Source organism: Gekko japonicus, unplaced genomic scaffold (assembly GCF_001447785.1).
Source record: "Gekko japonicus isolate JY-2015 unplaced genomic scaffold, Gekko_japonicus_V1.1 scaffold1323, whole genome shotgun sequence".
NCBI classification, from domain to species: domain Eukaryota; kingdom Metazoa; phylum Chordata; class Lepidosauria; order Squamata; family Gekkonidae; genus Gekko; species Gekko japonicus.
In genome coordinates this window covers 385,408-398,380 of record NW_015165279.1, presented here as the reverse complement: position 1 = coordinate 398,380, position 12,973 = coordinate 385,408, and the positions used below count along the sequence as shown (strand labels likewise).

Below are 12,973 nucleotides of genomic sequence, written 5' to 3'. Positions count from 1 at the left end.
ATACCCTGCTGAGGTCACCACAGCAAATTGACACTGTTTGCCTAAAGCCAGAGCACTGCCCCAGAGCCTCTTTCGAGATCTCGTTGTATTGCTTTCACAACGGGCTTTACTGCTAGTAATATGAATGATACATGAAGTAGTTGTGAGATTGTAATGAGAAGATATGCATGCAGAAGGCTAAGGTGGAATTCTTAAAATATTTCTGTATTTTCTCCTTTTCCTCCTCGTTTCTGTATATGAATTAATAAAAACTTTTTTAAAAAGAATCTTAGATAAATCTAAAAAGTCTAAATAAAAGATTACGAATAATACAAATAAAAAACTATACGTGATCATTCTTCTTATTGAGAAATTTTACCAAGTGGAAGCAGAATTTGGCCATTTGTCTGAAGACAGATTTTCATTGATTAAAAGTCTCTCCAGGCAGGCCTTATCTGCCTCTACTGTTGGTCTGTCTAAAAATGGGGAAATAAAGTTATCCCAATAAATTTGATGGAAAGGCACCGAAAGAACATATGGACCATCGATTCTACTTCTCCGATAGAACAAGGGCAACATCTGTCTTCATACGGAATCTTCCTATATTTCCCATCTAAAACCCTTGAGAGGAGCCAAAGTGAAAGCTCTGCTATAAGATGGCACATCCAAATAAACAGGATATTTAGCCATATTCATAACGTATTTGGACTCACTAGGGGCCAGGAAAAAAGGAGCTTGTATTAAATCTCATTGTCGCTCTATTTCATGAACCCTTTGTTTGATGATACTTTTTGCCTGGGAACTACTCTGTGCCAAAAGATCCACAGGCGAAAGTACTATTCTTTCTAAATTGGTCTTAACCATTCACATCCTACTTGGGTGATAAAGGCCTTTTTGATTTGGATAGATCTTAAGCCACTTATATGCAGAAGACAACAGTATTCTAGCTTCTATTCTCATTTGATCCGTTTTAAGACATAAGAGGGCATTTGGCACACTGGGCGGTAATATGCGTTTAAGAAGCTAGCAAATGCCTTATATGATATATAGAAAATGGAAAACATTAGAAGATTTATGTTGTTGTATGCTAGCCTGTGTTCAGGGACATTTGTATAATGGTTCATTAATTTAGTACTCATTAAAATAAGAATCCCCAAAAGTAAGGGGGGGAAGGAAAATCAGTATCTTCTGAAAATCTGGAGAGAGAAGAATAGTTCAGAAATTATTGCATACCTCCTAGGCAAAAACGTTCAGTAAAATATCCTTCCAGCCATATAGCAATATCGGAAGGATGTATTTTAAGACCATCTTTTAACATTTACTAGTTTCCAGATGTTGGCTTGTATCCCACCTAGTTTCCTAAAAACTCCCCCTGAAATGCTGCTCCTGGGGGACAGGGAAATCAGAGGGTTCCCATGGGGGAGGGTTGGTCAAAGTCACCCCCTTCTTGCACACACAAAAATCTAGGTGGAATCCAGCTCATATTTACCCAGTATTTTCATACATGAAAAGAGGATAGAATCAGATAGCATTCCTGGAATTTGTAACTCTAGCTGGAAGTAGAAGGAAATGGATGTTGGTTAGAACTACTCTCTATTTTAGGGAAAGCTCCACATAACACATCATCCTGAGTGTCATTTAAGAAGAGTAGATTGGATTTATACCCCGCCCTTCACTTGAGTCTCAGAGCAGCTTACAAACTCCTTTCCCTTCCCCTCCCCACAAGAGACACCCTGTGAGGTAGGTGGGGCTGAGAGAGCTCTTTCCAGAACCGTCCTTGCAAGAACAACTCTGACAAGAACTATGGCTTGCCCAAAGTCATCCAGCAGCTGCAAGTGGAGGAGTGGGGAATCAAACCCAATTCTCCCAGATTAGAGTGCACACATTTAACCAGTACACCTCCTTATTGTTCCACACAAGTGTGATTCAGTAATTTTGATAATCTCCACCAAGATTTATACTCTATAGCAACATCCACCAGAAGTATACGAGCCCAAAGCATATGCCAGTTACAAACAAGATAAATACATAATATCCCAAGTTGCTATTACAGATGTTGTACTTGTCTAGTGACAGCCAAAAGCAAGCTGGTCTATGCACATACACGCGAGCAATCACTAGCCATATCACCATCTACAGGCACTCCTCAAAATCATGGCGCCAAAATCATGAAAACGCCTATTAATGTTTTAAATACTTTGTTTATATGTTTCTGAAGATAAGATACTGACAAAAATGGAAACATAAATGCAAAATGAGTATTGCAAAATAAACACGATAGCTTGGATGTTGCCTAAAATTTCCTTGGCTCCAAGGAGGGTGGGCAGTTTTTGCCAATTCCTTCCTCCTGTGACAGTCGAACAACCCCAAATGTTACTTCTGGGGGATGCACCCCCCCCCCAAATAAGCTTGGGGTGACACCTTTGTTATCTATAAAAATTCTTGGTGGGATCCAAGCAACTGAACCTATTTGTGAAGTATGATCACCTCAGGCATATGAAACATTGAAGATAGAGTAAATGGCCTAAAAAGACAAGATTCTACATCACAGACACTAAATCTGTGTATAACACTAATCACAAACCATTAATCAAAACTGGTCAGGAAAACTATCATTTTTATATATAAAGCAAGAATGTTTAAAATATATATGAATATACCAGGAACATTTGAAAAAAGTCAACTGAATAGGGATTCAGGTTAATCTTCCTACGAAAAGTTCATCCATGCTGTACTGCTGTTGAATGCGCAATACAGATAGCCCTCCATAACTGCCCAAAAACATATAGACAGGTATGCATGGATCTCCTGTTCACATGCTTCTGCTTCTTCCACACAACTACAGACAAATATCCTCTGAGTATGAAATAACTGTACGGACATTTATAAGACTAAAATATACTAAGCTAAAACTTTTATCTGCATAATTCCAAAATCTAAGTTTAAAGACATTTTTGTACCATAGTTCAATATGTTCTCATGAAGTCACCGTGAGATAACTTTAACTCCTGATTTTCTCCAAAAAGATATTCCTGTAGAGTGCCCAAAGTTACCATATCTTGAAATCTGTTATAGTCAAAAGCAGCTAACAGGCCCTATATATGTGTATATTTCAAATCAAGAGGCATATAAGAGACAGTGTGATGTTATGATATTTTGGGTGTGGAGATAGGTTCAAATCAGAAACATGGACTCATCGCATAACTTTGAATAAGAGGACACAGTGTGTTAATCTGTCAAGTGGAAATAACAATTGTATACATCATACAGTACCCTGGGGATGCATGAACCTTTTTACACATTTAAAATAGACACAGAAGTTAACAAAAATATTATCATAACTAATATAGAGTTAAAAATCCCACCACCATTAAACACTACTGGATACCTGTATGATAAGTATTATTTTTGTGATTTGTCCCTCTCCGAGGAACAATTCCAGGAAGCAAAACACCCTCTGCAGAACTTGTAGAATACTTGTCTTCGCTATCATACTTCACTGGTGCGAGGGTGGAATCTTCATCTTTGGTCCCATCATGGGAGACCACATCTATGCCAACAGTAAAGTAATTGAGATTGTAAACATTTTTCAAAGCTATTAACTGTATTTCACCCTAATCTACTAACCTTGTTCCCCTGCAAGAATTCCCTTGTATACCTTCTTAAAAAAAAAAAAAAGGCTGAACTGTATTTTTATAGCCAGCTTCTGGCATGAGATTTGCTACCATTTTTGAATTTTATAAAACATAACTCTAGTTAACTTGGGGACTGAATTCTCTATGCTCCACACCACCACCACCCACTGGACCTCCCGCAGGGGTGTCGAACTCACTGGAAATGTGTTATTTAAAGTTTTAAAAAATCTTTCCTCATGTTTGTCTGTGTCCTTTATAAAGTTTATATCTCTGCTACCTGGCATTACCTTTTATGACACACATGTCCCGGCCCAACATTTATGTCAGATCCAGTCCTCATAACAAATTAGTTCGACACCCCTGTATGTTTTCCTTCCTGCCCAATATCTGAGGTCACTGTGTTGATCTTTGACATTAGATGTAGGAAGCACGCGTGTGTCAGAGTTTGTTGATGGATGATGCTCATTACTCTCCCACCCCCAACAGATATTCATATTTTTGACTAGTGCCCATTTCATTATAAACTCTATAATATAGTTACTATACTATACTATAGTTACTATACAACCACCATACTAAACACAACTACAAGTCTGGTCCAACTAACTATTTACTGGTGGAAATGGATCATTCCTCATTCCCATCTCCTCCAACAGCCTCATTTGAGCCTTGGAAAAGCTATGTTCAGGATCAGACAAGATCACATTTTCCTCCTTCTTCTACCACTGGAAAGTTGTCAGGATCCAATCTATTGACTTTAAGCCATTGGCCGATTCACAGAATAATCATAATGAATGAGATGGCAATATCAAGAAAAAATGGAAGACACTGAAAACTATATAAAGCTTGTTTCTTTATGTTCTACAAGATTTACACATGATCTCAAACTAAAAGCCAAACGAATTCACATTATATATCAGCAAGAGAACAAGATAAATTCTCAGTGTGGAATATTTGGTCAAATGGTACAAGACACTCTGATCATGGTATGAGATATGATAATCCAAGAATCCAGACTTTTATCAAGATCTGATAATATACTAAAGCAACTACATCTTATTTCTTACATCATGATCACATGAACATAACGTAGGATTCAGAGTAATACCTGTATGTAGGGGATCATGTTCGCTTCCATTATTTGCAATAACTCCCATCAGTATATCATCTCTAGAAATATTAGTGGAATATTCTTCTTCCGTGTGCCAATCTGGCTGATGAACAGGAGGTAATGGCTCTTGAGTTGAATCTTCATGATGAGCATCATTGTTATGGATGACAGCTGTTTGATTAATCAATTATGAACTAAGATTTGATACACCAAGTGCCTTTTGCACTCCAATCTATTCTCAGGTTCCCTCATCCAATTTTCAGTTTCATAGTTTCAATGCCCTTGTGGTTTTTCCTAATAGAGTTGTAAACAGAGGTCATTTCGTGCCGAACGCGGGGGAACGCAGTTCCCCCGAGTGAGGTGCAGGGGGGCGGGGCACATGACCTGTAAATAGTTCTGGATGTTTGCCATCAAAACCGTCTTCCAGCAGTAACCCTTTACAATAAAGCACACTGATAATATGTGAGGCTATACTTTGCAGTTTTCCTTAACATTACACTGTTAAGTGTCCAAGAAAAGTGAAAGCCTCTTTTGGATCTACGTTATTATTGTAGTCTCTTGATGTTCAGGAACTAACCGTTTGGAAAGAAAACAAACTGCCAAAGTGACAATCAGCCCAGTCCAGAATTTCCTGTCTCTGTTCTCATACACTCTGTTAGAATGACTGAGAAAGCTAATGCACATCTAAGACCCTCACCGCCATTAAAAAAATCATAAATGCCAGCACATGATTCTGCGAGACACCTTTTTACTAGAGTTGCTGAGATCTTCCCATTTTGAAACAAGAAACAGTATTTGTCTGGAAAATGGTTGACAGTTTGTAATGATATTAAAAGCACCACACATTTCTGTTTTTCTCATGATAGTGTAGAGCTTTGGGATCTAACCACCACATGCTTGGTATAAAAGAAACAAGGAAGTGGTTAACAGGGAAGATCCCAGGAACATGAGGTAGGGAGTTTATTATCTCTACTGTGCACCAGATTTTTATGTATTATATTTTAAAGGACCAGACATTGCTCTTTTTTTTGTCCCTCCCAGTAGCATTTGGTGCAAGCTGAATTCCTTTTTCACTTAGCAGAAGTGAATCTAATTCAGTCTCCAGAGCACCTCCTCTACTCTATTTTAAAGCTTAGAAGGGAGAGAATTTTGCCAATTTCATCTTGCTGCAGATCCCTCCATGCCATGCCTGGGAGTCCCCTTTTCCCCAAGAGCAACATTTTTTGGGGGAGTGTATTTTGAGCTACAGTAGTGGTGTGTGTGAGTCTGGTGCAATGTAATGCAAATGTCAGTTTTTCTCACAGTATTATACCACAGAGAACAATTCACCCAACAAGTAATGCCAAAATTCTGGTCAGAAGTCCAGGGAAGCTGAATTCTCCTTATCACTTCACGGGATGATTCAAACAACCGGCTTATCAAGTGGTCATCTGAACACCATGATACATAACATACCAAATAGTAATGATTGTCTGTTCACTGAATGAAAGTAAGCAGGCAGTGATGACCATGGGCAGAACCAATCTACGTGACCCCATAGATCCTACCTGTAATTATTTGCCAGTAGTACCTGTATGAAAGCCTTCATTACTGTTTTCTGGTGGAGGAAAAAATGCAAGTCCTTCTTCATTTGTGCTGTTTGTTGGATATTCATTTTCTCTGCTCTGTTCATGTTGCATATCATGCACTGCTGGACGATTAGTGACATCTTCATGTTTGGTTTCATCAATGGAATCCGCAACTGTTATAATGATGGTTTGATGAATTTCTAACATATATCGGCATAGTGCTTTCCAGATCACTATTATTTTACTGAGCTTTATTAATATTCTTTATTTATATCCAATATAAGACTTCAGTGGATATTAACAAGAATTTAGCCTTTAGCTAAGTCATTACTGCATAGTAAGCAGAACACAAAATAAACCTAATTTAGCTGCAGAAATAATAAAACCTCATCTAGCAGTGAAAAGGGGGAAAAAACAGAATTCCTCTTTAGACCTGGCACCTGTTCTGTATATGTTTTCTTATTATGCTCACTTTTTCTTGTGGGACTACTATAAAGAGCAAATGATTTTGAGATATGTCTGCGTGCTACTTGTATTCAACACTCCATAATCCCATTCATGACTGGACCAAGATGTCACATTACAGACCACTGATGTCTGATGTCACATTACAGACCACAGTCGACAGAGACCACTGCTGTTGTAAGGATGGTGGAAACAAGTATAAATGTTATGCTTTCATGTCCCCTTTTCATTGGCTAAAATCCATTTTATCCAACCATAACATGGCCACATTCCATGTCTCGTGAAAGTCAATGTTTTTAGCCACTGATTTCAATATATTTAGCATTGCAACCTATTATCTATAGTACTAGAGTAGTTTAATTGATGTAGACCAAAAGCAAAGAAAAAGATAATGTTCAAAGATGTACATTGTCCTTTCCCAGCTATGTAAGGTTTCCTTTTCATGTACATGTTCAGCTGGGAGGATGATTCCAGGTACCACGTTATCTGTTGTCTCATTTGCTTGAGGCCTTTCTCCACTGTCCCAGCCAGGATCTGATTCATGGTTTGGTGAATCTTGAATAGAGATTTCATGCTCAGTCCCATCACTGGAGATCACAACTGTTAAATTACAGTTGCATCATTTTTTTACCACCTGAATGATCTTTTCCCAAGTTATTTACTAAACAGCAGGCTCCCTAATCTTGTTTACAGAGTACATGCAGCAGAAGCTTTTGGGTCTCTCCATTTTAACACTATTCCCAGCCCTGCACAACAAACATGAGGTTCTAAACTAGTTTTTAAAGCAGTTTGCAGAGAGAAACACCATGATTTGAGAAACAAGGAAACTTATTCCCTGCAAGTTGGGCCTCCCTTGTAGGACTACTGATACTGGTCATTAACTCCAATCAACTTCAACATGTAATCTAACAAGAAAACAGATTGGTGCTTTTCTCAGATGTAGTACCTGTATGTTCCCTTTTATACTTGTTTTTACTTGAAAACATAGTTTCAGGGAGTACCTCATCCCTAGATGTGTTCCTCGGATACCTGTTTTCACTACCCCATCATCAAAACACTCCATTTATTTGTGAGTTGTATTTATAGTCTTCCAATTCACCGTCATCCCTGAAGACCATAGATGTTACACTGAAGGCTGGATCATTCTTAAAGGCTATGGATGCAGAGCCACTGCAAACTATACTTCTGTGTAGGTTACAACACTATCAGTGAAGTTAGGATAGCCTTCCTAATGAGTATGAGATGCCTACAGATAATTAACTCAAGGAAGCAGAAATTTATTTGAATCCCATTTTCGGACAGGTACTTGTATGGAGTGTTTTCCTTCCATGCTTGGTTTTACTTGGAGGAATAATCCCAAGTGCCATACCATCAGTTGTATTAATATTTATCTTCACTGTTGTATCCAGGGTGTCTGCTGGATGCTAATGGATCTTCTGTGAAATCTTCCTGCCTGCCATTATCACTGAAGGCAACAGCTGTTGCAATGAAGGTTTGATATTTGTATATGTTATACTTGCATAGTATATTACCTCAGCTTTTAACTAAGTACTATATGTTGTTGAATTAAATGAATATATCAGGATTGTAACTCTAACAGCCATTTAATTTGATGAGAGACTACTTGTGATTGACAGACTAAGTACTCATCTAATACCAAACTGGAATTTCTTTATGTTGGATAAATGTTTTCAGGATTGCTTTGATTTTGGAAGAATTATTCCCAGGAGCAGATCCTCTGTAGCTATAATTGTAAGATCCACTTTGATAATCATTATAATTACCAAGGCTGGTAATGAAGTATTGGGAATGAATGCCAGGACACACCACATGGGAAGATTATGAGTAGGTGTTCCGGGCTAGTGCCATCCTGGAAACCCCAACTATTACAGACATACTTAAGATTTATTTAAAATACTATGTTTGGATGGTCAATCTCTGATATTATTTAGGGTGTATAAATGGGAATTTTTGTATAATATTTTATTACTTGATAAAGGCTAATATACCACTCTTTTCATCAAGTGATCTTCAATATGATTTACAACAGATTAAAACTATACAATGTACATACAATATGGCTTTTCATGTTCTAATGAAAGGCAGTGGTAGTTCAGCACACTGATCTCTGTGGAATTGCTATAGGAACCTACCTCAAATGTACCAGAAAACAAAACAACTATCTAAATTCTTACAAGCTGATACCTGTATGTGTTGGTTCATTTTCAGGTTCACTTTCAACTGAAGGAATACGTTCAGGCAACGAATGATCTCTGGATGTGTTTGTGGGATATTTATCTTCACTATCCCAGTCTGAATGTTTCCTATGCAATATCGTATTATGAGCAGAGTATTCAGAATAAGTGTCGCCACTGGAAAGTACAGCTGTTATGGAGATATCTGGGTCAATTTTAAATGCTGTTTTCATAGCCACTTCCTGTGTAATTTGCTAAATGTTATTTTATTTAGCATGAGAAGTAGAAGTCAACGTATCAGCTATGAACTTTAATGGAGACAGGGCTGAATGCTATGTGGGATATGACAGTATTCTGTATAATCTACAGCAAGGTCCCCCAATATAGTGCCTGTGGGCGCCATGGTGCCCATGTCACCGTTCCTTGAACCCACCGAATTTTTTTTAGAATGTGGGTGGGGTTGGGTGGAGCACCTGCCCAGCAGGACTTCTGACTGGCACCTGGAGATATGATTGGCTGGGTAGATTAAAATAATGTTTCAGTGGCAGCTGCCATCACAATTTTTGTTTTATTCTCTCTCTCCTATTTCCCAGTGTATTTTTTAAAAATACTCTTGTTGTCCCCTGAATTTGGGCTTTCTCTGTATACCGGGCTCCCTTGCTCTGGTAGCCATTTTGTGGTTGGGCCCACTACCCTGTGTCAGAATTCCAAAGATGCTTGCAGGTTCAAAAAGGCTGGGGACCCCTGATCTACAGAGATAACATCCAACATGCATAATCCTTTTTCCTGTTCTTTTTCAGCCTGAGGAATGATTTCTGGTAGTAAATACCCTCCAGAATTATTTGCTTGATGTTGTTTGCCACTGACCCAGCCAGCATGTTTACCATCCATCAGTGGATCATGAGTAGAATCTTCATAGTGAGTGCCACCACGGGAAATCACAGCTATTATAATGATTTTGTTTGCTATGTTAACATGATTATCTTTTACTGTATTTCTCTGCATGCATCTAGGTCTTATCTAGGAAATCACTGATCACCACAAATCAACCCTTAAGAGATCATGCAATTGACTAGCATGGTTAAACCTCAGACACCGTACTCATTTTACCTAGCTTTATTATATTTTCTAGATCAAATTTATATGGAAATCAGTAGGATTTTAGGCAATTCACTTTAACCACTTTACTCACTTCTGTGAAAAAATGATTAAATCTTACATGGGTTGCGATGCTAAACTAATTATTTTGGAAGAGTACTTAGTATTTTGGAAGAGAACTACTTAGCAAAGAGAACTATGACTTTTTACATTTTTTCATATTAATTTTCAGGCTGAAGAACCATTTAGGCAGAAAATCATCTCTAGGTGAGTTGTGGGATATTTGCTTTCACTGCCCCAGACTGGATAAACTCCATAGATTATGACAGGAACGGCTGTCAGTGGGACCATCAGCAACATCAACACCCGTTATAATGATGGTTGAATGTGTTTTAAAGATTACATTTACACAGGCTTCCCCCCCTGTAATTCTCCAAGTCCCATTTTGTTTTGTTTTATAGGTACTATCTAACTTTCAATTGAAATCAAGGACATCTTAACTATTCTATTAAAGAAGGGAGGACTGCACATTAAATGCATTGTGAAAGGAATATAATCCAAGTCGGTTATTAACAAAGAAAGGATGAAAGACGTGGACCTCTCCCCGTACCTGTGTGCTCTGTCTCCAAATTCTTTTCATTCTTGCTTTTACTTGGAGAAATAACAGTAGGCATGACATCTCTAGATACGTGTTTGGGATATACATTTTCACTGTCCTGGCCAAGATGCTCATGATCACTGTATTCATGGCTAGTGCCATCAGTAGAGACTACAACTGTTACAATGATGACTACATCAGTTCTTAACTGCATACTTTCCTAAACCACATTTCCATGTTAGTGTCAACTCTTTCTTTAGGCCATATCAGTATGCATATCAGGCTGCAATCCCAATTTAGTATAATCTGGATTGCACTTCTTATAAGGGTCGGCCACAACCAGGGCTAGAGCCTTCTCAGTGGTGACACTGCTTTGGTGGAATGAGCTCCCGGAGGACATCAGGGCCCTGTGGGATTTATCACAATTCTTCAGGACCTGCAATATGGAGCTCTTCTGCCAAATGTTTGAGTGAAACACCACACCAAACTGTTCAATATCAACCATGTAGGCTATGTCCTATAACCCATGTAGGCTATGTCCTATAACCCACTTGGGCTGCCTGTTTTAACATCTGTGCCCATATTGAGAAACAATGCGCCTAGGAGCCAGACACCAGCTGTACAACTATTGCTGATCCCATTGCGGCCGACTAGGACAGTCCTTGTCTTCATACATATATAGCACCTTTGAAATTTGTTTTTATGATAATCTGTTTTATTGTTTTAATGTATTTATAATGCCAATGGCCTTGTAAACTGCCCTGAACATAAATGTATTGGGGGAGATGGGGTGAACAGATACCTGTATAAACTGATGTATTTTTATGTTCATTCTCACTTGGAGGAATAATTTCAGGTAGAGTTTCTTCACTAGATGTGTTTGTAGAATATTGTTCTTCACTGTCCCATTCAGAATCAGGATGCATTTCGTGTGCTGGCGGATTCTGAGTAGATTCTTCATGTTTCATCACATCATTAGACACCTCATCTGCTTTAATGATGAAGTATTTTGATAACTTGCTATATGCAGGGCCACTGTCATTAACATTTTTTGGACTCTCCCCACTATACATGTAGTATACTATTAGCACTCAAGGAGATGAGCAGAAAGGATCCCTTTTAGACTTCTTTATGACAGTACTTATCAACCACTACTTTATGTATAAATGTTTTTTACAAAAAGAAAAAAAACTAGTGGCATGTTGAAGACTAAAAAGATTTTCTTCCAGAATACGTTTGTGTGAACTAGGGCCCACTTGGTCAGATACATGTAGTGGGTCCTCCCTAGGATCCTAGTTAGTTTTTTTAAAGTGTCACTAATCTATAAATTTTTGTCACAACAGACTAACACAACTATCTTTAGATTTGTTTTCATAAAAGGCATTTTTAAACAAAGGACAATTAAATAACAACTTGACTACTGATGACAGACTTTGGGTAACTCTCAGGCTTCTGTAGGAAACCATCCACCCAATTAAAACTGAAGAGAAAAAACAAGAATGTATTTAACTGGTATGGTAGCTGCTTTTCAACACTGATATTAATCATATGGACTAAGTGCAAAGTTTGGTGCAAATTATAATATGGAAGTGAGAAAGAAGAGATGTGGTTGACACCAGAAGGGGCAAGTAAAAACAGAAGAATGGAGGGATTAAATGAAAAATTTCTGTCACTATAATGATAGGTATATAGTGAATATAAAACAACAATTCTGTACTAAGATTCAGGAAAAAATAGTAAGAAAATCTCAATAATGGCACAAACAATAGATATTTATGTCTGGCTAGAAATACTTTCCAAATAAAACAAAGATGTTTATAGTTATTACTAATGAAGAAGGCAAATGAAAGGAATATGCCTCCTGTTAATGTAAGATTACTCACACTATTTTCCTACAGAATAATTGTTTGTATTATTATTGATAATAATTATTAATAACAATCCCATATGATTATATATCAAAAATGCTAATATTTAGAAACAATTCTGATATGCAACACCTCTTTTGCACTAAACCACATCCATAAAGAATAAACAAATAATATTTCAAAGGACTGAACCACTAGCCATAAAGCCAGAAGCAGGTGAAAAGATTTGAACATAAATATTGATTAGATGATCCCAGTGCTTAGTAAATCCTGTCAGAATTACAAAAAGATGTTTAGCAGCAGAAAACGATTATGCTCTAAGAGTGTGCAGAACGTCATCATTAATGTTATTTATTGGATGCATATTATCATTGCCTCAACTGGAGTGATCAACAAGAGAATGGGAATCTGTGAATGTATCCTCATGTTTAGATCCAGCATGAGAAGTCAGAGCTG

The 12,973-nt window shown here is 37.7% G+C and overlaps 1 protein-coding gene across 6 annotated transcripts in view; it reads right to left on the bottom strand.

The window, feature by feature from the left end:
- The window catches only part of CD44 (CD44 molecule (Indian blood group)), a 123,700-nt gene that overhangs the window by 15,550 nt on the left and 95,177 nt on the right, over positions 1–12,973 (bottom strand). For 3 of the 6 annotated variants that reach the window (XM_015410297.1, XM_015410299.1, XM_015410300.1), the window contains 4 exons: positions 11,452–11,640; positions 6,296–6,466; positions 4,723–4,896; positions 3,368–3,529 (listed from right to left, as the gene is read on the bottom strand). In XM_015410297.1, coding sequence (XP_015265783.1) covers positions 3,368–3,529; positions 4,723–4,896; positions 6,296–6,466; positions 11,452–11,640 — 696 coding nt within the window. The remainder of the gene's footprint in view (positions 1–3,367; positions 3,530–4,722; positions 4,897–6,295; positions 6,467–11,451; positions 11,641–12,973) is intronic. The other 3 variants (XM_015410301.1, XM_015410302.1, XM_015410298.1) reach the window with 2 other exon arrangements.